This window comes from Papaver somniferum, chromosome 1, assembly GCF_003573695.1.
Source record: "Papaver somniferum cultivar HN1 chromosome 1, ASM357369v1, whole genome shotgun sequence".
Taxonomy (NCBI): Eukaryota; Viridiplantae; Streptophyta; class Magnoliopsida; order Ranunculales; family Papaveraceae; genus Papaver; species Papaver somniferum.
The window spans coordinates 224,151,397-224,175,930 of NC_039358.1; the positions used below are offsets into that span (position 1 = coordinate 224,151,397).

The 24,534-nt window shown below is 35.6% G+C and overlaps 1 protein-coding gene across 1 annotated transcript; it reads left to right on the plus strand.

Annotated features, from left to right (window-relative positions):
• Window positions 1–19,355: 19,355 nt before the first annotated feature.
• Window positions 19,356–24,013, plus strand: LOC113317161 (eukaryotic translation initiation factor 2A-like). The gene is made up of 15 exons (XM_026565288.1): window positions 19,356–19,452; window positions 19,557–19,614; window positions 20,110–20,236; window positions 20,311–20,665; window positions 20,779–20,962; window positions 21,441–21,675; window positions 21,755–21,823; window positions 22,102–22,203; window positions 22,321–22,361; window positions 22,718–22,851; window positions 22,946–23,009; window positions 23,093–23,189; window positions 23,285–23,409; window positions 23,521–23,546; window positions 23,656–24,013. Exons 3-15 carry the CDS (start codon window positions 20,197–20,199, stop codon window positions 23,735–23,737), a joined length of 1,554 nt encoding a protein of 517 aa, XP_026421073.1. The 5' UTR covers window positions 19,356–19,452; window positions 19,557–19,614; window positions 20,110–20,196; the 3' UTR covers window positions 23,738–24,013.
• Window positions 24,014–24,534: the final 521 nt, after the last annotated feature.

A 24,534-nucleotide genomic window follows, 5' to 3' on the forward strand; every position in this document is an offset into this window, starting at 1 on the left:
ACCCAATATTTCGATTAGCAATCTGTACGGACTAACTCTAATATACTTTCAAGAGAATCAACTAGACTCAATCTTAATAAAGTATATCTAAGAGTTATAATATCTCGATCTCTCGATTTAATTCTTACTCAAGCAAACAGAAATCTTTGAGTCTAATTAAAAGCAAGAGAGATAACTTGGATGGTACCAAAGACCAGTATCCAAGTGTCAATCAATGTAAATAAACAACCAAAGGTTGGATATTCTAATTGATTGAACTTAATGCACAACCTGTGATATTTCAATTATATAAAAAAATATAATGAGGAATAGAAATAACACAGACACCAGAAGTTTTGTTAACGAGGAAACCACAAATGCAGAAAAACCCGGGACCTAGTCCAGCTTGAACACACACTCTATTAAGCCCCTACAGACACTAGCCTACTACAAACTAACTTCGATCTGGACTATAGTTGAACCCCAATCAATATCACACTGATCCAAGGTACAGTTGCGCTCCTTACGTCTATGATCCCAGCAGGATACTACGCACTTGATTCCCTTAGCTGATCTCACCCACAACTAAGAGTTGCTACGACCCGAAGTCGAAGACTTTAATAAACAAATCTGTATCACACAGAAAAGTCAACAGTAATAGATAAATATGTCTTTAACAGAAATACGTACAAGTTTTGTTCCGTCTTTTGATAAATCAAGGTGCACATGAAGCTATTGATAACTCGGACTTATATTCCCGAAGAACAGCCTAGTATTATCAATCGCCTCACAATAATCTTAATCGACGCGGCGAAAGAAGATATTGTGGAATCACACACGATGAGACGAAAATGTTTTTGATTACTTTTATATCTTTCCTATCGGAGATAGTAATCTCAAGCCAATCTTTACGATTGTTCTCAATACGATAGAAACAACAAGATCAGATCACACAACTACAAGAAAGTAGTATCGTCTGGCTTCACAATCCCAATGAAATCTTGAATTCGTTAACCTACAGGGTCTCGAGAAGAAACCTAAGGTTAAAGGAGAATCGAATCTAGCTATGTAACTAGTATCACACAGCAGGTGTGGGTATTAGGTTTCTCAGTTGCTAGAGTTCCCCTTTATATAATCTTTCAAATCAGGGTTTGCAATCAATGTTAGCTTAGTAACAAAGCATTCAATATTCACCGTTAGATGAAAACCTGATTAGATTCAAGCTAATATCTTTCAACCGTTAGATCAAAAATTTATCTTGTTACCCATGAATGAAATGCACGTTTTAGGTTTGTTTAACCTTACCCAAACATGTACATTTGTTGGTTCAACAGTAGTTAACCAAATGGTTAGCCATTTGAGGACTTTCATATTAACCATATTCTACTTTACCATAACTAGTTCAAATGACTCAAATAAACTAGTTAGAGAGTTGTTCAATTGCTTAGATCTTATAGAAGTATACAAGACACAATCGAAGCAAAAACAATTTGATTCACTCGAATTGATTCATGAACTTTAATTATAGCCACGGTTTGCAAACTTGCATTCCTTAGTTAATATAAGTATAAGTTCACGAATAATCATTTTTAGAATATAACCAACTTAAGTACGCAGACTGGGTATGCGGAATTAAGTACCCGGAATAATTTTGTAAAAAGTTTACAAACTCCAACAGATTTTCTTGGGAAGAGAACCTCTGACAGTACGGGGATTGGGTTCGCGGACTCTTGTTCCGGTTTCTTGAGAAGCAAAGTACACAGACTTCGGTTCAAGGAATAAGTACTCATACATGTATGTGTTACCACACAATGCTTATATTGAACAATGGTTATATAATCTAAACTCTCATTTCAATCATTGAAACATTCTTAGAGGACGTTATATAGTTGTTATTCACAAACCATTTTTCGCCAAAGCCATTTTTAAGTGATTGAAACATAACATGACTTTCGTCACTAGGTAAAGATGAACTTGGACAAAGAGAAAGCTTACCAACATATATTTCGAGAAATAGATAAGCGAGATAAACTCTGCTCGAAATAGCAAATGTGTATAATCAAAGTCTATCTAGAAAAACGAATTTTGTCTCAAGATAGGAGATAGATTAGATAGAATTTTGAGTGATAGATAAGTTCAAGTCTCCACATACCTTTTAGTCGATGAAGTTCCACCAATTACTTGAGTAGTTCTTCGTCTTGTATGATGATCTCCATGGAGTTCTTGAGCTCAACTACACTTTCTATTCTAGTCCGAGACTTTGCTATAGTAGACTAGAAATCAAGAATTATAGTTTTGATCACTAACATTGACAAACATGCTTGAGATAGAAACGCGCATGCGAGTTCGACCGAGCAGTGTTCTAACAGCTACATTCTAGTCCGAAATATGATAATAGGCTAGTATTTGTTGATGCTTAATATAGTTTGGTGTTCAAAGTTGGTCGAGGTCCCAGGATTTTTCGAAGGTGCAGTTTTTCTCATTAACAATAAGTTTTGATGTCTTATGTTTCCTTTACCGCATTATATTGTTTCATCTTTATAATAAGAACATCACAAGTAGTACGTAACAAATATACATAGTTTAAGTCCTTATTAATTGAGATAAAAAAAACAAGAGTTGTTCATGTTGAATTCACTATTGAAAGATAGATTGCAAGTTTCATACTTGTTAGAATTCAAATCCTCTTGATTTTGATACGATTAGATTTATCCTGGATATTAATTTGTGAGATCCTCCAAGAACTCTTCTACACAACCAGGTTCACCGACATTTCAATCTGGATACATTGATTGTGGAAGAGAAACCAAAAAAATTTGCATACATATTGTTCAAGAATCTTTTGTTTGGTCTACTTTCAATTATATTAGGATTTGTCCATACAGGTTGCCGAATGAAAAAGTTGGTGGTGTACTTGGTAACTTGATCTTCTTTTCAACTTTTACTTTACTTTACTTTTATTTATTTATTTATTATGGTTGACCAACTCAGTGCATGTTTAAATTGTAAGGAATTTTTGGTCGATCTTTTAATCATTCTAGTCAAAAACCTAAAACCATATCTCAGTTGAACCCTAAATTGATGTGCAAACTTGTATTTGATTCGTTTCTAAACCATATTACAACATATGAAGTAAAATATCTAGGGTTTTGAATGGATTTCAAGAACTTATGGAAGAGAAGGTAAAAGTTCTAAACCTTTGAAAATTATAAAAGATGGATATATTGAAGTATAATATTTTGGTTTGGATCCTTAAGATTAACATAGAATAATAACAATCCTGGTTTCTTGTCTAATGCCCGTCGAACCCAGAACTTTAAAATTATTAAATCTTTCGTTTTTATAACATTTATTGGACATTTATCAATTAAATTCCAACTTGTTACGAAATCTTAAACAATTAACCAGACGATAGTTATCAATTGTTTACTTGCGCTATATACAAAAGTGTCAAGCATGGTTGCAAAATTTATTTTAATTATTTATTAACCTAGATGGAAGATCGGCAAAAATGTTAAAAATTAATAAAATTGGATACCTTGTGTATTGAGGATTTTGGGTGCCCTTGTCTAATGACCACCTCTCTCTTGATCCCATTTTGTTTGATTCGTCTCTCTTTATCATGAGTTCTTTGCCATATTTTTGCTCCTCCTAGTTTACTTTTATATAATTTTCTTTCAAGTTTGTTCCTTTATCAACCAGTTCTCTAAGATTCTTAAATCCCTAGTTTAAGTATAACTTTGATGGAAACATTATCACCAACCTTAACCTCATATGTTCTTGAACATTGTTTGTTATCTTCATACGAAAACCATAATTCAGACATTAAAGATTATTGTCGACAATATCTCTAAGTCGAGGAGTTGGTAATTAGTCTTTATTATTTTTTCAACAAATCCATCCCAGTTCCCGCATACACCGAGAGTTATTAAAACCAATAACCTCTTTGTAGTTTAGTTAGTGAATAAATAACATAATCCCAAATTTTAAACATTGAATTTCAAATAAACCAAAATCTAATCATGTTTTTTTAAGATTAAAGAAGAACCCCTTCAAATTTAATATGCCTCAGAAGTATCAATCAAAACCTTGATTTTATTTCAAACAAATTAATGAAGAAAACTATAAGTAGAAGAAGATATCAAGGAAATAGAAACTTACAATACAGATTGATACATAAATCTTCTTCTTCTTCTTCGTCTTTCTCTTTCTCTTTAAATCTCAATTTCTTTCTTACTAGAAATTTCTCCTCTATGTGTTTTTTTGAAGAATATTCTGGGGATTTCAAAGATAAACCCCTTATATATGTAATATCAAATTAAAGGGGATTTTCTTACTGTTGTCATGGAAAATGAGAAAATGGCCCAAGTATAGTAAAAAAAATAATAATTGGACTAAATTGGCCAACACGCAGTAAGTAAATCAAAACCAAAAAAAAGTAAGTAAATCAGGAGGAACACTCAGTAAAATAACACACAATTCTCGTATATAAATACCAATTAATTACATGGAAGAAGAACAGAACGAGAAACAGAAAAAAAAATTACTCAGTAAAATAGACAAGATGACCAAGTGTCTCGAAGAAAATGAGAAATTTGAACGAGAGATTCGTTTTATTATTATTGCGTTAGGTCGAGATAATAAAATGATATTGAGAAGTTTTAAGGTGAAATGTAAGACATCTTCTACCATTGAGACACATAATATTAAGGAATGACATTGCTTTGGGTTACGTGTTGCCAAAGATAAGGCAAGGAAAAGAATCGAGGATACATGTAATTATAAATTTGAACCGCGTGAGATGCTTCTAACATATCACGCTGCGATGATGGAGCACATAGTAGATCCACGCATTGGAGGTATACATATAGCAGTTAGTGTACAGATAGAAAATGGAAGATTGGCCACCCATAAATACAACAGGGTAATTGGCGATTATTACAAGAGTAAAGACTAAATACCATAACTTCAGGTGATACATGAGTTTAATACTTCAATGTTTCATTATCTAAAAGGAGATTGTTTTGAAAAGAAAAAAAGGTTCGTCAGAAGCACAAGTTTTATAATATGAATAATAAGTTTATCACTGATATGCCGATTTCAGTCATGATATGTATGCATGGCTAAATCATGGTTGGTATGATGCTATGATGAAAGGGTTTAAGGTTTAAATTGGTTTATCCCTAAGAGTTCTACATTAGTTTGGAAGAGAAGAGAAATAAAAGGAAAAAAAAAAACGATAATTGAGATCTGAAACCAAGTTATTTCAATGGCGTCTGAGAAAGATGAAGCAGCATCAAGACGTGTTGATGATACTGGAAAGTTATTAGCTATAATTTAACTTTATTTCTCATATATAAGTTTTTGATTCTGATTCATTTACTTTTGTTTGTAGAATGTTGTTTTTGAAGAATCCCCGAAGGATGATAAAGATAAGGGGAATGAAGCTGTTGAGAGAGAGGTAGTTTCTCCGATCTGGTGTAGAAATGTTAGATGTAAAAGTGTATGAATCTAGGTATCTGATTATAGGAAATTGTTGTGGAAGATTGTAACAAGGATGAGGACGAAATGGTTCTGAAACAACTGAGATATGGTTTAGTGCTTGAGTGCAAACTCGTGTACAGCAATTGGAATTTCGCATCAGGGTACTTCCTCCTGTAGTCAATAGGTATGCCAACCAAGGAGATTCTTTAGTGCCTTCCAAGGTTCTGCGTAGATAGCTAGGGTCTGGAGTAATGGTTTTGTGGGTACACCTCTGGTAAACCCTCCCGAGATTAACTCGGTTTTATTTATTTTTTTAGTTTTGCTCGAGGACTAGAAAATAATAAGTTTGGGGGTATTTGATAGACGCATTTATGTGTCTAATTTGTCCTCAGTGTCTCTATTGTTAGTGCTTGATTTTGTACTTATTATGGTGTTTTTATGTTTGTGTAGGTGTTCTTGGAGAAATACACTTGTGTGGAAAAAGTTGCTCGAATAGTGATGCTTGCACCTCTCTGAGAAAATTAATAAAGGCACCTGCACTTTGGATAGGGGCACCACCTTTTTCTTCATTTTCAAACAGAATATTGGCGAGAAATTTGGGTTTCAACAGTAAAGTATTTACAATTTTTAAGACAAGAATATCTTCTTCCTTATAAACAAGAAATCTATGAGTATTAATTACCGGAGTTTTGAAAAAAAAAGGAAGTTAACTTCTATTAAACATGAAAGATATCTTAGAGGATTTTCTCTTGGATTTGATTCTGCGAATTAAAGAAGATTGGGTATAATAAAGAAATTTAGATAATATAAAGAAGAAGAAAAATTCTTGAAGATATTTTTAATTAAAAAGAAGAAGATTTTGGAGTTATGGAAGAATATATTTGATTAATGGGTTTGTGTGCTATAAATAGAGAGCAAGAGAGCACAACCAAAGTGGAGGGGGTGAGCCGGTAGCCAGTTTCACAATTTTCTTTTATTTCTTCTATTTAGTTCTCTTTGTAATAATGAGGAGCTAAACCCAATCCTTGGGGCAATGAGGAAGCTATTTACGCATGAATAATTTCGTAACTATTATATTTTCTCTAATATTTAATTATAATTCGCTCAATCACTGCTTTTGCAGAGTTTTTAATTGTTTGCATATTTTTCTTCATTAGTTGTGATTCAATTAGATAGGTTATGCTTTGATTAAGATAATCTATGCTTAGGGGATATAATTAATTTTTGAGAATTTGCCTGATTATTTGTGAGTTAAGAAAATAAGGGACTTAAAGATAATTAGAGTTTTGGGTTATTTACCATCATTTATTCATGTGTAATAGTGGAATCAGTGTCTTGGTTATTTTCTCATATCTTGAAATCAAATTTTGAGTTAAGTTTTCTTTAATTTTTAAGTCTAAATTCTTTTGCTTTCACAAGTCTCAACGAACCTTTTTACTACAACATTATTGAGTCACACCAGGGGTGCACATAAGTGAAAAACACCCTAAAAACATAAAGGATGCTAAACTTAATAAGTGGAGGTGCCGAATCAGAAGTCACAGGTTTGTTTTCTTTATCACTTTTTGAAATTTTCAATTTCAAATAATGGATTACGATAAGCGTATGACTAATGGTGCTGACGGAAACAAAGGTGTTGATGATGAAGAAGATGATAAAGTTGATACTTAGTCATTAGAATTATGATTGGAATCTGGTGTAGGTTTTTATTTTTAATTTTTTTGAGTCAGTTAATTTGGTACACAATTAAAATATATTGAGTCTGAATGTTATTGAATATGGTTGAAATATAATTTTGAGACTTGAGTTAGACGGAACTTTCAAAGTTTTTTTTCTTTTTTCTTTTTGACTTAAGAAGGCAAAGTTTTTTAAAAAAACAAGTCATAAAACGTGATCAAAAACGAAACAAAAGCAACTAAGTTGTGGTAGAAGGAAAAAATAAAATAATCCATAATAACTTCCAAATTGTAAAAACAGAATTCAAATAAATCCCCTTAAAATAGATAATTAATAGGAGGAAAGTCACTTTTACTATAGGGAAAGCTGACCTTGGGGTGAAATTAAAAAAAAAAATACTTTTCCCTATCATTTATATTTTGATTTTGATTTTTTATATCAAATTATAAAAAACTTAAGTTCATCATCGTGGGAAATTATAGATACTGTGATGAAGTGGAAAAACTAAGCATATCCAAGCTCATGGAAACATTACATGAAAAGATATACAAACGTGCATATATTGATCATGAGCATGCCTTTTCATTTGGTGAATATATTTCCAAGTACGAAAAATCTGGAAAGTACAGGATTCCAGTTCATTGACGTAGTGATGTATATTTCCCATGATGGAGTCTCAACATATTACATTGAATCACTTTGGCAATTACAACTGCAACAAAGAGAAAACCAAATTTGATTTAAATTCATTTTTTTTCTTTGATCGGTAAAGAAAGGATAGATTGATCAAAAAAGAGGGGGTATAAAAGAATTATACCACCTTAGACAAAGTTACAAGAGGAGAAAAGAAAGCAAAAGAAAAAAACAAGAGACTGGTAACAGGCTACCAGTTCTAGTTAATCTGAAAATAAATGTTGTACCAATTCTTCATAGCCTCAGTATAATTTACTGTGTTAAAGTCACTAATGGCAAGAGCCCAAGAGAAGATGTAGTAGATTGGTTTTTTCACTACTGCCTGCTCATTGTTGTTTGTGTTTGAGAAAATCCTGTTATTCCTCTCCTTCCATAAGCTCCAAAAGATGGCTGCAGGGATTAGGTCCCACACTGCAGTACTAGCTTTAGAATGCTGAATAAGAGACCAAGCATGCAGAAAAGCAGGAGCATCCAGAGGCATGGAGAAAAACCAATGCAATTTAGCAAGAAAAACTTCCCAAACTTTTTTGGCAAACCTGCAGTGAAGAAGTAAATGTTGTGTAGTTTCTGGCTCACTGCAAAACAAACAAGTATCTGGAACTTCAATTCTTCTTCTCAAGAGTAAATATCTAGTTGGTAGCCTGTGATGAGCAATCAAACAAAGGAAGAAAGCTATTTTGGGAGGGAATTTAAGCCCCAGATATGAGCAAAAGTGATTCCACAGCTGCAGGATCATCAGCCACTAAAAGAGAGTCATAAAGAGTTTTAACTGAAAAACTCCTTTTGTAGAAAGTCTCCACTGTAATTCTTCCTCAGCATTGCCATTCAACTTGAAAGAGACAAGATCAACATTTAACAAAGAGAGCTTCACCCTGGCAGCAACATTAAGCCTATTGGGAAGCTGAAGGTTCCAAGAAGGAAGATTCTCAGCTGTAAAATAACAGCTAGCTATAAAGGCATCCTTAGCTCTAGAACTTGCATAGAGATTAGGAAAGCACAGTTTAATTGGGGAGTCATACAACCAATTATCATCCCAAAATCTTACATTAGAACCATTATTGACTTTGAACTTCACAAATTTAATGAAGATAGAGCTGCATTTCATAATAGATTTCCATACTGAGTAACGATAAGAGCAAGTTGGATTCTTAGAAATCCAAGAGACTTCACTTGAACCATATTTTTCATCCACAATATCTTTCCAAATAGTCTTATCTTCAATGACATATCTCGAAAGCCATATGGTAAGTAGAGCTTGATTGAACTGTTTAAGATTTTTGATGCCCAAACCACCAAACTTCTTCTTTCTACTTAAAGCACTCCAATTCACAAGATGAATTTTACTCCTACCTTTGTTGTCATGCCAAAGGAAATATCTCATAATCTTTTCTAACTTTTTAATGACAGAAGAAGGAATCTCAAACAATGACATATAGTACACAGGAAGAGAGGATAAAACACTATTAATGAGTGTGATTTTTCCAGCTCTAGATAAGAGAGATTTTTTCCAACCTGCTAACTTTGCTATAAATCTTTCAACAACTTTATCCCATTAGCAATGCCACCACATTTATCTCCAAGAGGCAGGCCAAGATAAGTAGTTAGAAGAGAACCTTGATAACAACCCAAGATAGAAGCAAATATGGACAAATCACCAGTAACCAACACCAAAGATTTGGCTTTTAGAAAAGTTGATTTTTACGCCAGTAAGAAGCTCAAAAGAGAAAAGAACCAACCTCAAATTTCTAACCTGCTCTACATCAGCATCCAAGAACACCAAAGTATCATCTGCAAATTACAAATGAGAAACCACCACACCTTCATTTTTAACTTGAAAACCAGTTAGAATTCATTGATCTTGAGCCTGTTTGATCATAAAGTTTAAAGCTTCACCAACAATAAGGAAGATAAAAGGTTAAATTGGGTCACCTTGTCTAATACCTTTTTTGCTTTTGAAGTAACCTGCAGAACTGCCATTGACAAGCACAAAAAACCTAGAAAATCCACACATCTTCTGATCCATTTTCTCCAATTATCACCAAACCCCATAAGAGAGAACATATCATCAAGAAAGTCCCAATTGACATGATCAAATTCCTTCTCAAAATCAATTTTACAAAGAATGCCAGGTTTACCACTTCTAATTCTAGAATAAATCAGTTCATTAGCAATCAACACTCCATCCAGAGTTTGTCTTTTCTTAATAAAAGCTGTTTGATTTTGAGAAATGATGGAAGGGAGACTTTGTTTAAATCTTTCAGCAAGAATATTTGAGACAATTTTGTAAGTTCTATGGACTAAACTAATTGGTATAAGATGTTTAATCTCCTCTATAGTATCCTTCTTAGGAATTAAGGCAATGAAAGTGTTCTTTAATCTTCAATCAAGAAAATTTTTGTGCTGCAACTCCTTAAGAATATTCATGAGATCAAATTTTAAGATATCCCAACATAAAGCATAAAACTTAATTGGGAACCCATCTGGACCAGGAGCCTTATTTTGGCCAAGCAATTTAATAGCAGCAAGACATTCTTCTTCTTCTTCTATTTATCTCTTAAGCCAAGTAGACATATCATCAGAAATTTTTGAAAAGTCATTCCTTCCATGGAAATATTCCTAGGATGCTAAGATTGAAAAATATTCTGAAAGTAAGAAACAATACCATCTTTAATTTCTTGTTCATCAGAGGTAAGCACACCATTTACTTTAATAGAGCCAACATAACTCCTTCTTCTTATGTCATTTGCAATTATGTGAAAATATTTAGTGTTATTTTCAAAGTCTTTGATATGAGTAGCTCTGGATCTGCTTCTCTATTTCTCAGCTTTTGAAATAGTAAGGTTGCAATACTCCTGCCTTGCTTTCAAACTCTCATCCCATTGTTGCTCAGTTAAACCATTGTTAGAGCTTTCAACTGCATCCAGGTCAACGAAAATGTTTTCCAGCTCTTCTAGTCTTCTTTCCAGATCACCAAATTCAACTTTGCTTCATTCCTTTAATTTTGCTTTTAGAAGTTGAACTTTCTTGCAGAAGATAAAACCTGCACTACCAGAAACAACAAAGGAAGACCAAAAATTTCTAACAACATTTATAAAATCAGGATGGGAAAGCCAAAAATACTCAAAGCGCAAAGGAGATGGTCCATGCTTCACACCATCACAAAGAAGAACAATTGGATTGTGATCAGAGCAAGGTCTTGGAAGAGATTGTTGAATGACTTTAGGAAACATAAATTCCCAAGAAGGAGAAATGAGCAGCCTATCAGTTCCAATCCTTATAGACTGAATTTGATTGTTTGTCCAAGTGTAAGTGGCACCAATCAAAGGAAAGTCAATCAACTGATGCTTCGAGATGAAACTATTGAATTTCCTCATACCAGCAGTAACTACTCCACCTGAAGATGTTTCATGAGTGTATCTTATCTCATTAAAATCACCACCAATTACCCAAGGAAAATCCCAGTAACATCTGATTCTTCTAATTCTCTCCAAAAAAGTCTCACTTCCTCAGAATTTGAACCACAAGGAGCATAAACCCTAGTAAATATCCATTCAAAGGAACTGGAAATAGTTTTACAATGTACTGTAATTGAATAAGGACCAATGAGAGAATCTAAGACTTGAATCTTATCTGAATCCCAGAGACATAGGATACCACCAGAACTCCCTTGAGAAGGAGAGTTCAACCATTGCATAGACTTTTTACTCCAACATTGCCACACTAAAAGATCATTACACTGTTGTAATTTGGTCTCTTGAAGAAGCATTATACAAGGCTTCCAATCTTTAATTTTCTGCTTAACAATATCTCTTATATTGAGATCATTGAGACCCCTGATGTTCCAACAAATAAATTTTAAATCCATTAAAGAATTGATTACTGAAGGAGCTCCAAAAAGAAAAATCTTATGAATATTTTTTCTTATTCGCTATATAAAAATTGAAAAGATGTATTTTAAGTTGATCTATCATATCATCATCGATGTATTCTTTGGAACCATTAAAATGAATACCAAGCTTTGGACATATCAAAATCATTTGAAAAATAACTATTTCGAATTCTTTTCTTACAATAGGATCAACTTTACCTTTCAAGGTTCTCCATTTTTCAGTTGTATTCCAAAAAAAGCCGAAATCAGTGATAGGCTTCTTCACAGTCTGTAATGTTGTTATAGTTTCCATGGGAGACGAATTTCTTTCAGCATCTATCTTCTGCGGATATGGAATAAAAACTGCCATTTTCAAATGCTCATTAACTTCATCCTCATCTTGAAATGTCGGTAAAATGACTGTTGTAGATAATTGCCTATGATTCAAATTTAAAATATCTGAGTTAGCATCTGACTCATCTGAATCAACTTCTTGATCTGAATTTGTTTGGGTTGAAGTAACCAACCCGACTGGGTTAGTAGCAGAATCCGACCCGTAATTATTCGAACTTCAAGAAGCGGTATTATTTGAATTTGAATTATTTCCGTTACTGCTGGCTGATTTTCCGTTGTTTAGATCAGAAAGTTTTTTGAATAAGTCTCTACGCCGAGAACCCAGTGGTCTTAATACTGATTGAGAAATCTTCGACCAATCCACATTAATGGAAATATTCCTAGCTGACTCCTTAGACGGTAAATCGTTGACCACCAACTCCAGATTTTGGACAAGTAGTTTCTTCTTTGGTAAAACAATATCTCCATTGATGAAATGTAGAGGAGAAATCTCGACGAGAAACGAATATCCTTCAAAGTGACAAAGTAAAGAAGAAGTTAAGCCATCAAAACTTTTGACTTTGAGACGAATAGCAGACGCATCATCCCGATTCAAAGTGGACGAATGAACTTCTACCAAACCACCATATCTGACACAGAAATATTTGTAAAAATTGATGCCCCAAAGATTGAACGGAACTCCCTTTAACTGAATCCATGATCCTTCTGCATTAAACTCATCTAAGGCCACTGAGTTTGAAGCATTCCACCAAGGTAATAAGCGGATAGAAAAATCATCATAATTCCAGAACCCATTAGTTATCATATTCTCCCTTTTCGAAGAAGAAGAGACAAAGAAAAAAGCCTTGGTACTTTCGAATGGGAATATATCAAAACCAATATCGGTTTTGAATCTCTTGGCTATCTCAATGCCTATATTGTTCCAAGAACTTACTTTCTTATAAGTCTCTACAATCACTACGCTATTCCAATTGTGGTTGTTACTGGCTGAAGAGCTAATTGGTGGTGACTGAAAGATAGGTTGGACTTTTTCATTTGACTGTATCACTACTGGTTCAATGCTGTTATAAATTTCCTTAGAAGATATTGAAATCCGTTTTGAAGTGATGTTGTTAAAACCTTTAACAAAACGCATCCATCTTGTGTATCCCTCTTCAATTGGAAAGCACATAGAAGATTTGATGCCTTCACAGGAAACTGTGGCACGGAAGAATTCTCCAAATATGTTTTGATTGCGGGAGAACAAAATATGTTCATCACCTCTATGAAAAGTCCAGTACCAACTTCCATAAAACGCTTTTTTTTTATTCTTTTCTCAGAATATTTTTCATCCACGTTACACCTTCATAGCTGATATGAATATGAATAATCTTCTTAGTATTTCTGGTTTTTTTCATCAAAAAGAACACCCTTTGATGCATGGGAAAGAACAAAGGATTTAAAATCACAATCAATAGTAATCTCTTGATTTACAAAAGATTCTGAAACACCCCTCTTCTTCTTCTTCTTCACAACTTGCCATCCTTCTTCTGCATCTGAGTTGTCAGAACTCAAATCAAACTTGTTCAAAGAATTTTTACCTCCAACTGTTGCTACCCAACTTCTTCCTCCGACTGAAAACCCCGAAGAAATCTTCTTTCCCTGATTACCTTGCTGCTCTGAATCCAAAACCCCTTCCAAGTGCTGCTGTGAAGACGAACCTCCTACCATTGCTGCTGCGAGAAATTCAGACATTCTATGTCCTTTCCTTTCAACTTTTTGAACTATGATATTTGATCTTTTCCGATTAATTAGGTATCAAACTTCTTTGTTCCAGTATTTGAGAAGAAACACCATTTTATTTTATATTTTGTTGGGAATTATCAACCATCTAATTACATTGCATTATAAGTTATTCTCTTGTAACAACCACCATGTTGCCACGTTGTCATGCGTAAGTGGCATGTATAGCCTAGTTTGTTCATTGGTCGCAAGGTACCAAGAAGAAGAAACCCAGTTATAAACAAGTAGACCATATATAAATGAAAAAGCCACAGGAAATATACGAGAACAAATAATTATTATTAATAAGGGGATTTTTTTTCCCTGTGAAATCCACCCCAAAATCAGCTTTCCCTCTAGTAAAAGTAGCTTTCCCCCTATTAAAATACTAGTTCTTACACACCAATTAAAAATTAAATCTTGACACTCTCCTTACAAATTCTCCATAGTTTTTTACCTTCCATTAAAAATCATATCATTTCTCTCTATCCACATTTCCCACCAAATAGCAAAAAGGATTATAAACCAAATTCTTCTTCCGATATTAAAAGTTGAGCTCTTTTTTCTCTTCAAGTATTCCCATATCTTGTCTTTAACAAACTCTTGAAACACCCATTGCAATATGTAGATACTCAAAAACTAAATCCAAACTTCTTTTGTTACCTCACAAAGCAAAAAAAAAAAAAAGTGAATTTTTGACTTTGCATCCTTATTGCATAACAAACAGTCATTTACCATAATGGGAGCAACATTATAGTATAAAGACCAAACAAAGAAAACCTCCTTCGGTAGAATTTTTGGATTCCAGACACATTTATGAGGAAACAAGAGCAAACCATCCTCCTCCACCCTATCTCTTCGCCAACTTACTTTATTATCCATGACCTTGGACCTGACCTTGGGTTGTGGTATATCATTTCAGTATTATAGTTTGGTGTTAGAGACTCGTCTACCTGGGGTCGGTTCTTTCGAACTTCTTTTCTTATGATAGATGTTTTTTCCCGTGAGATTCTTATAATATTCTGCAACAGAAAAATCCTTAGTACCATTCTGCCAAAATCTTTGATCACCGCTAGTCCGGTGTAGAGGGTAGAAATAATGTTTCAAAAGATGAACTATATTTTCCAATTCTTCATCCTTCAAAGCCCTGCAAAAAGCAAAGTTCCATCTAATCTTATATTCACAACCAACAATTCTTGGATAATGACATCACATAATCTACTAAGCTTGTACAGAGCATAGAACAAAGTCATAGGTGCATGACTATCCAACAACGCATATTTCCAAAAGAAACATCTATCGCCACTACTCATATGAATGGTTCAATTTTGTTCCAAAACACTTCTACAATATACCTGCCTATAAAATTTTATCGGCAGCTTTATTAGAAGTATTATGAAGAAAATCCTTTATGTTGCCTCCAAATTATTGATGAGAACTCCACAAAGTGTAGTTTTCTCCTTACCATATCTCCAGATCCATTTAGCATATAACAACTTGTTCGTAAGTCTTAATTTTTTAATTCCTACACCTCTCCATTCTTTTTGAAAGCACACTTTATCGCAATACCCCATAAAAATTGTCTCATTATCCTTTCTATTTGGTTTAGTGGCAACTGGCCATGAGGATTATTAGTGGTGACAACTGGCCATGAGAGCCATGGAAATCTTGGTAGTGACTAGAGGTGTAAATTGGGCCGGGCTAGCACGTTTACGGCACAGCACAACACGTTTATATTTGAGCACAGCACGGCACAACACGTGACCGGCACAACACGGGCACAACACGTTTGTTTAATGTGCTGTGCTGTGCCCGGCAAATAGGCACATCAGCACGGCACAACACGCGGCACGTGTAAGCACGCGGCACAGCACAACACGGTTAAAAGCACAGCACAGCACGGTTAAAAGCACAACACAGCACGACATAACACGGGTAAAAACACAGCACGTGTAAAGCACGCGAAAAGCACGTGAAGCACGGCCTACTAGCCAAACCCCTTATTATTTAACGGTCCATTACCTATAAGTCTATAATCAAACCACGTGCATAGCTAGAAGTACTAACACGTTATCATGCCGTTACCTAGACACGACCTATGTTTGACTAGTATTATAAGCGAAAAGAAAATTTTGAGTTCTCATTTCTCTTTCTCGCAAACCCTTGGGAAGAAAAAAAACCAGACAACCGTCGCAGCCGCTGGTAAATCTTCTAACAAAACCCCTAATGTCTTTATCTTTACTCTCTGATAGCACTCTTTCTCTCTATTTTCATTCCGTCTAATCAATCTGTTTATATTTTCTTGACAAGATTTGGTTTCAGTGGGATTTTTTCAACAATTTGAAGCTCAAAGTACGTTTTGTTTTTCTTAAGTTAGTTTTTTTGAGTTCTGGTTTGACTATGAACTGGAAATGATTGACTTTGACAATTGTAAGGTGTTTACCAAGTTTTTAGGTGTATTTTATACAGCTACTAAGAAGTTATCTGGAGTTTACTATTCCACCACTTGCATTGCTTTGAATCAATTGTATAACATTGCAGTATCATTTAAACAATGTAGGGATAATATGCTTTATGGCAGAGTTATTAAGTTGATGGAAGAAAAATATCTGAAATATTGGGAGGCTATTCCACCTCTATTTATCTTGGCGTCTGTTATGGATCCAAGGAAGAAAATTATTGGAACAGTTATACTCATAGAAGGAATTGCTAATGCCTTTGATAGAGAACCTCTTGATAGTTTTGCATCTGTGCATCAAATGCTTTTGAAACTGTTTAATCATTATTCCAGTACTCATGGTAGTAATGTGCAAACTACTGTGGCCCAATCTCAATCCGATTTTGGTGAACTAGATCCATCAGAAAGATTGTTATCAACTTGTTCTACCACTGTTTCAAGTGACACATCTAATACCAATTTGATTTATGAACTTGTTAGGTATTTAGAGTTGTATGTCACTGTTTTCCTTGGAAGTAAGGAATTGGGGAGTAATTTTGATATTTTGAAATTTTGGAATACTCATGGAAATAGTTTTCCAATTTTGCAGATTATGGCTCGTGATTTACTGACTCCGCCTGCATCAACAGTGGCTTCGGAGTCTTGTTTTAGTTTGAGTGGGAGAATTTTGAGCAAAAAAAGGAGCCGACTTGCCCCTGATATTTTGGATGCTCTAGTGTGCTCAAAGGATTGGAATGACGCTCGGAAGAGAAGACAGGAGTTTAATGATGAATATGAGGAAGTCTTCTCAAGGTTCGATGGTTAAATTGTCACTGGAAGGTATGTAAAGATAGTATCCTCTTGTTTTGTTTTAGTTCTTGCAACTGTTACCCCTTTTTAAGATACACTAGCTTAAAGCAACAAACACTTTGTAGAGTACTGGAATTGGGCAAATGTGAACAATTATTTCCATCAACATTATAAATCATTGTTCACTTTATTTTGTGATTAAATTCATTCTAAATGTTCCTTCACAGGTGATTCCACTTTTTTGACATGGATCTCGCAGAGCCATGAAAGCTTACAAATACTTTTTGTGCTGCTGATTAGCTATGCTTGGAATGTGCAGTTACGTAAAGCTATATTTTGGATGCAGTTAGTTTGTAAAGCTATATTTTGGATGTACATTTATCAGATGTTTTCTCTAACCCTACAACTACAAGGTTTTGTTCAGTCTGTTGAAATGGTATATTTTGGATGTATAGAGCTTGTTCTCTGCTTAATATTTGCTCTGTTTTTTTTTTCTTTTTTTTCCTGTTTAGTTAATGGGGTATACCCCATTTCCTTTTTAACTTGTAAGCTGGACTGGTGGTTCACCAATCAGACTTGTGGGTTGCCTATGTTTTTTATCTTAATATATATAATATTTTTGGTATATTACGTATAGCACGTGTGCCGACACAGCACAGCACGACACAACACGTGAATAAATGGGTTGTGCCCGTGGGCTGTGTTGTGCCGAGCTTTTGACTAATAAAGCACAGCCCAGCACAGCACGTTTAAATTGTTGGCACAGCCCAGCACAGCACGTAGCACGCCAAGCACGTGACTTTGTGGGCTGGGTTGTGCCGGGCTGGCACGTTTTACACCTCTAGTAGTGACAACTGGGCATGCAAATCTTAGTAGTGACAACTGGTCATGGAAATCTTAGAATTGGCCGTCTCTCGTTTTGACAACTGGTCTTCTCTCATAATTGGAGAATAAATACTAAATGTACTTTCTTATAATGCAGTTTGGGTGATTCAAATTCGAGTTGATCAGAAGAATTTGAAGGTCCGGTTACTTGAGTGGCGTATCGGAGAGTCGGAGTTTGCTAAGTGGGCCGAAACTCGGTTCGCTGGAAGTCTAGATTTTTCTGATCCGTCACAGTTGCTCATCTCTTTTTCCATTTTGAATTACATGAGATTCACAATCGGCTAGGTCAAACTAATCTACTTAGCCTATTTTGATTGTCCATTTATCAGCGGATACATACCTTTTTGGCGTAAAGGGTTGCCGCACATACCCATGATCAAGCCTGTCAAGTCGATGACATCCTAGAACGGCTGTCGCCTTCCAGAGATCTCTTTCGTACCAAGTACAAACTTATCTTTTTGCGACGGAGAGGGTAGGATGCCATGTAGAGGACGACGGAGACTTACGTGGGATGAGTCGGTGAAGCATGACTTGAAGAAGCGAAATATAGCTGAGGATGATGCATTGGATAAACAGAAGTGGAAAGCAGCAATTCATGTGGAAGAGGTAGGATTTCTGTTCTAGGATTGAGTTGGCCCGTATTTGTTTGTTCGCGCAAAGCGTGTCCGCTGGGACCGATTTTCCCCAGGAGTGCGTGCTTCTCTTGTCATCACTGCCATGAGTTGAGAGTTCTTCCTGAGACGGTCATTTATAGAGGGACAATACGTGTTCGTGTATGAGTGGTGTTTGGTCTTCGGTGCTGGTTGGCCCCCGTCTCACGCGTTGACAACTAGCCCGACTACCTCTTCATCTTTCTTCTCCTCGGTTATCCGGGAGAAAGAATAGTTTGGTCCCCTGTGCTTAGTGGTCGAAAAGGTATCGACTATTATCCCTTACAACAGTGAACATGTGAAACCATCCTAGCATATGTGAAAGGAGGGACTCTCTCCGGCGGCTATGCAAGGCAGCAAGATCGTGAAAGGGGGGACTACTCTCTGTAGCCCTGCTTGCTCTTGACAAGGATAAAGTGGACATGTTATTTTAACGGTCGTGAATGCGTAAACACTATTAAAATGGTGTGACCACCCCATGTTCCACCCGCGACACGGAAGGTGCCAAGGACTTACTACTGTCTCCGATAGGTTGTCCAGGCAGGTGAGACGGTGTAGAAACTTAACCATATCTTGGAGACAAGATCTTTACGAGAGGTTATCTCTGCCCAACCTGGTACATGCTACTGGAAAATGGGCTTTGGATATTGGATCGGAGAGTACAGTGGTAACAAACAAAATGTCGCAAAAGGTAAATTTAGGCCCAAAATCTCCAGTTAAGGCAGTTTTGAAGCCCGCCCAAAACATTTCATGCCCGCGCACACACACTTTTCTCTTCCCGTCCCTAGCAGGCAAAGAAAAGGGTTTTATGTTGTTCTTCAGCAAACCAACACATATCCGCTGAATCTTTCCAGGTACAAAAATCTTCAGCTTAAAAATCTTTCAAATTCCATTCTCTCCATACTCGAACTGTAATGGGTTTTCAAAATCTCACTTGAAATTATATTTTTTGATGCAGTAATTGTAATTCATCCGAGCTACTACTCCTCCCGGTCAATTTAGATCTTCAATTCAAGGTTTTTTTTCCCCTCTTCTCTTCTCAAGTAATTTGCTGACCTACTAGTTATTTCATTGTTGATAAAGTTGATTGATTGATAACATATTTTGATTATATAAAAGAATATATAAACTGTATTAAACCCTATGACCTTGTATCCAATAATCATCAACATTATGATTGTGAGGTGTAGATTGACTATTGCTGATAAGTGTGTAGTGATTTATGTTACGATTATTATTAGATTGAAGTTCTAATGTTAATATGACTCGTTAGATGTTATATTCAGTGACCAATGCTGGGGTCTTTTTCAATTTTATTTTTTTTTTTTTTACTTGGGAGCTATTGGCTAATGAAAGGATTTGGGTTTAATTTTGAACAATTGAAAACTAGAAAAATGCGTGTTCCGACGCTTGTACGTAACTAGATATTGAGTTTAGCGGTTTGAGGTTTTAGGCGACTCAATTAAGTGGTTGTTTCTCTTTATTAAGTTTAAATTTTGATTTTTATGCAGCTTTAAGACCCTGTTGCTTTTGAGTCAGCCTTTGCTAAAGTCGGTGTGCGCAGTGCCCATCTTCCGTGAATCTCCAGTTAGCCAGTTATGGCTGCCACAGACACTTCACCATTACTGGAGATTTTAGGTACTTTTCTATCTCTTCTTCTCAAGTTGGTTTCTCTCTTACGTTGAGCTTACGTTAATGTCACTTCTCACCAGCTAGAGAACCAGAAGGATACTCTCTCTGGGATGGACCTCCATTTAACAATGGGGAACCGCGTGTTAAGCTTGCAAAAGTTCCATGCAGCACATCGAAGTATAGTGAAGATGGATCTAGGCTTATGGTGATTAAACCTGACTCTAAGATTAGCATCTATGATTGTTCCAGCTCCACTGAGATCAGATCTTTCGAGATACCGAATTTTCTAGCAGCCACTTTGTCTCCTCGTGGGACATATCTTCAAACCTTTCAGAAAGTTTCGACACCACAAGAGAAGAATGTGGTTTTGTGGAATATAGAGACTGGCACTCCAGTTTATCAGCTGTTTCAGAAAAGCATGTCGAGGACTACATGGTAATAAAGAAATTCATTCACACTTCTAAATTTATCCAATTCCTTGTTAAGTTTCACTTACATCTGATATTGTATTAGCATTACTTAGAATTCCTCTTTTTTCTGATCCTCAGGCCCTCAATTCGCTTTTGCTCTGATGAATCTGTTGCGTGTCGGATGGCAACAAATGAAATACAGTTTTTAGATACTGGGGATTTTTCGAAAGGCTTCACTAAGCTTAGGATCCCCGGTGTAGCTGCAATAGAGCTTTCTAAGACTCCAGGGTCTCATGTTGCTGCATTTGTTGCAGAAGCTAAGGTTAGTGAGAAAAATTGATCCAAGAGAACATTTTAGCTTTGTATGTTTGACACAATATACTACGTAATAGGATTACAATTCATAGTATGGCGCTTGGAATGTTGTTATTGTTTTTGTTTGTTCGTTGTATTCATTGTATTTGGAATACAATGATCCTGTAAATGTGCACATAGTGAACCAAACTTTAAATGTTGAGCTGTTTCATCTATGGCTTATGGAGTTGGATTTTAAGCAATTGACCTCAGTAACTTTGTTAGAAATCAGAGAATCAACTTGTGTATTTGTTTGACTAGATAACCAAATTATTATTAAGAGTCACAAAGAGATTAAGTTATTTCCCAAACAAGACTGGATTAATGATTGCCATTGACCATTGGGAGACTCGGATACGACTCAAGCTAATTGTGCTCTTCCAAACATCCAAGGTTTTTCTCTCATGCGAAAATTAGTATCCGAATCAAGTTTTCTTGTTGTACAGGGGATTCCAGCCAGTGTCCAAATTTTTGCTTGTGGGAAGGATGCTCAGGCTCAACCTGTTGCTCGAAAAAGTTTTTTCCGGTGCTCCACTGTGCAATTAGTTTGGAATCATGGTTCTACGGGGCTTCTAATTGTAGCACAATCAGATGTTGATGCAACCAACCAGAGTTACTATGGAGAATCAAAGCTGCACTACTTGACAACCGATGGAGCTCATGAAGGATCTGTTCCCCTGCGTAAGTTGTTTACTTCTCAAAAATAAATTTGATATTACAGTCTGTGGGGGTACTGATTGTTAGTTATATATTCCGGCAGGTAAAGAAGGTCCTGTTCATGAAGTTCGATGGTCAAGCACCGGTGCAGAGTTTGCTGCTGTTTATGGATGTATCCTGTTGGCCTTGAGCTAGATTACATAGACCCTCTAAAGTTAAAGCACTGGCTCACAATAACGGTATATATGGTCCGCATGGAAAGTATGGAGAACATGAAGTAGATAAAACTTTCTCTTACATTTTATGGGCAAGCTCATAAGATCATAATCATGGGAAATAGCTATGACATATTAAAATATTGGAGTGGTAATCAACGTTACTTTGCTTAAATAATATGCATTTGCAGTGTTTATATGTCTGTTCCGTTTGTTTCCTTGACCATAACGAAAGATATGCCTGCAAAAGCAACGGTCTTTAACAAGAAGTGCCATCCTCTACTTGAACTTGGAGAAGGTCCATACAATACTATCAGATGGAACCCGAAAGGCAGATGTATCCTTCATAAATATTCTCTCTCTTTTTCTCTCAGCTTTTGATATTTCAGGTTTTGATTCTAAATATGGATCAAATGACCTATATTTTGTTGTGACCTTAATCTCTGGTTCACAGATTTATGTTTGGCAGGGTTTGGTAACTTACCTGGTGACATGGTATGCAATTCTTATTTCTTTTCTTTCTAAGTTTTCCACTGTGTACAAAGGAAAAATATGCTTGATGGAGATGTGAAATTCTTCGCGCTTGACTATGTATGCACTAGTTAGTAGTCTTGCGGGATTGTACAAAAATAGCTGGTGTAAAAAATAATTACCTTCTGAAGATAAGTTGAGCATGACTAGACTCGGTATCGAAAAACAAAGAAGACTGAATATACGACGCGTCCCAGTTACTACTATCTTATATTTGCTTTTGTTTAGAGAATGAAAAGCACAGGATAGATGTTTCCCAAGATGGAGTACTTCTTTTGAACTTGAGATTTTTCCCTTTTCTTGATTCTGGTGATCCTTAGGCATTTTGGGACTACAAAGAGAAAAAATTACTTGGATCAACAAGGGCAGAATTATCCGTATCAAGCGAATGGTCCCCAGATGGCCGTTACTTCATGACTGCTACAACAGCTCCAAGATTACAGGTTGACAATGGGTATGTATTCTTTAGATTTGCTGGCTCCTGTTGATCTCTTGTTTAAGGTTCTCTGATAACTTCATCCTGTAATGTATATGGATTTCACTTGTAGGATCAAAATTTTCCACCCCAATGGATCTTTGTTGTTTAAGAAGATGTTTGCCAAGCTTTACCAGGTCAGTGCTACTAATAATACCTCTAAACTAGTTCCTGGAAATCAAGTTTTCTTCAGCCATCAGTAATTTTACTCTTTTGACAGGCTGATTGGAAGCCAGAAGCCCCAGAAAAATTTGGTGATGTTCCTGAACTAGCCGAAGCAATTGGCTCATTAAAGATAGATGAGAAAAAACAATCAGGTTATATATCCTTCAGTATTAACCAGTGTGGAACCTGTATTTTCTTTGGCTTCACACGGAAAGAGAGTTTAATTATTTTTTCTTCCATTATTCAGGACCAGGACAAGGGTCAAAGTCTACTCAAGCCGCCAAGAAAGCAGCTGTTGTTAATCCTGTTGCACCAAAGCCTGCAGCTTATCGACCACCTCATGCTAAGGTTGCAGCTTCTGTTCAGGCCGAGGTGAGCTGCACATTAGACTTGCAAATTTTTGTGTATACGCTTTCTCTCTGATATGGTTGATTACTGCAATGTGATTTAATGAGTTTTGTCATTTGTGTTCTCCTTGTGCAGCTTTTTGGGGGAGGAAGTTCGACAGAGTAAGCACACTAATTCTTTTGTTAATCTATTTATTTGTATACACCATAGTTTCTCAGTTGATCTTGATTGCTCTTGTTAACATCTTCTCTCTATTTTAAATCGTTTCAGAGAAATGAGCAAGAATGCATTGAGAAACAAGCTGAAAAGGGAGAAACAAAGAGCCAAAAAGGCTGCAGAGGGTGGCGCTTAATCTTGGAGGCGCTAAAACAGCCACCTTATGGTTTTCTAAGGTTCTTCTCCCATTTAGAATTTCTGACGACACTGTACAAGCCTTTGCTTTGAGCAGGGAAAAATTCGGGTTTGAACCGCCATCAGGATCTTATCGCCAATTTTTCAAGGGAAAATTTGGGGGAGACCCAAAAAAAAAATAATATTCTCATTCTCAGGCCCACAATTAATTTTGTATACCGTGACATCCATAAATATATGAAATTATTATATGAATCTATACATAACTGGTTATGCATACTATCTTTTCAGGTATAACTCGTTATGCATATTATCTTTTTCAGGGGTATAATTGGCAGCGCAATTTGGACATAACATATCTAAAAATCCGCGCCTTAGAATTTTACAAATTTTATATCGTTGGAAATCTTTTTAAAAGAGCTACCCAACGAGTACAAACAAGAATATCAAATTTTTGTTTTAAACGAAAAAATCGGAGGTGATCCTCATTTTAGGGAATTTTTTTGAAAACTTGATAATTAACCATTATGCGGTCACCAAAAACGATGCATAACACATTCTGCAAACGCATAACGAATTATGCAACCATTTTTTCGACTGCGTAACAAGTTATGTATCTGCATAACAAAGTTATGCATCTATAACAAGTTATGTAACCATTGTTTTGGTTGATTTTAGCCGTACATATAAAAAATTGATGCATAATGCAGTATGCATCCATATTTACGGATGCATATCAGGTTATGCATCTATTTTCTCGATGCATAATGCATTATGTAGCCATATTTTCGGACGCAT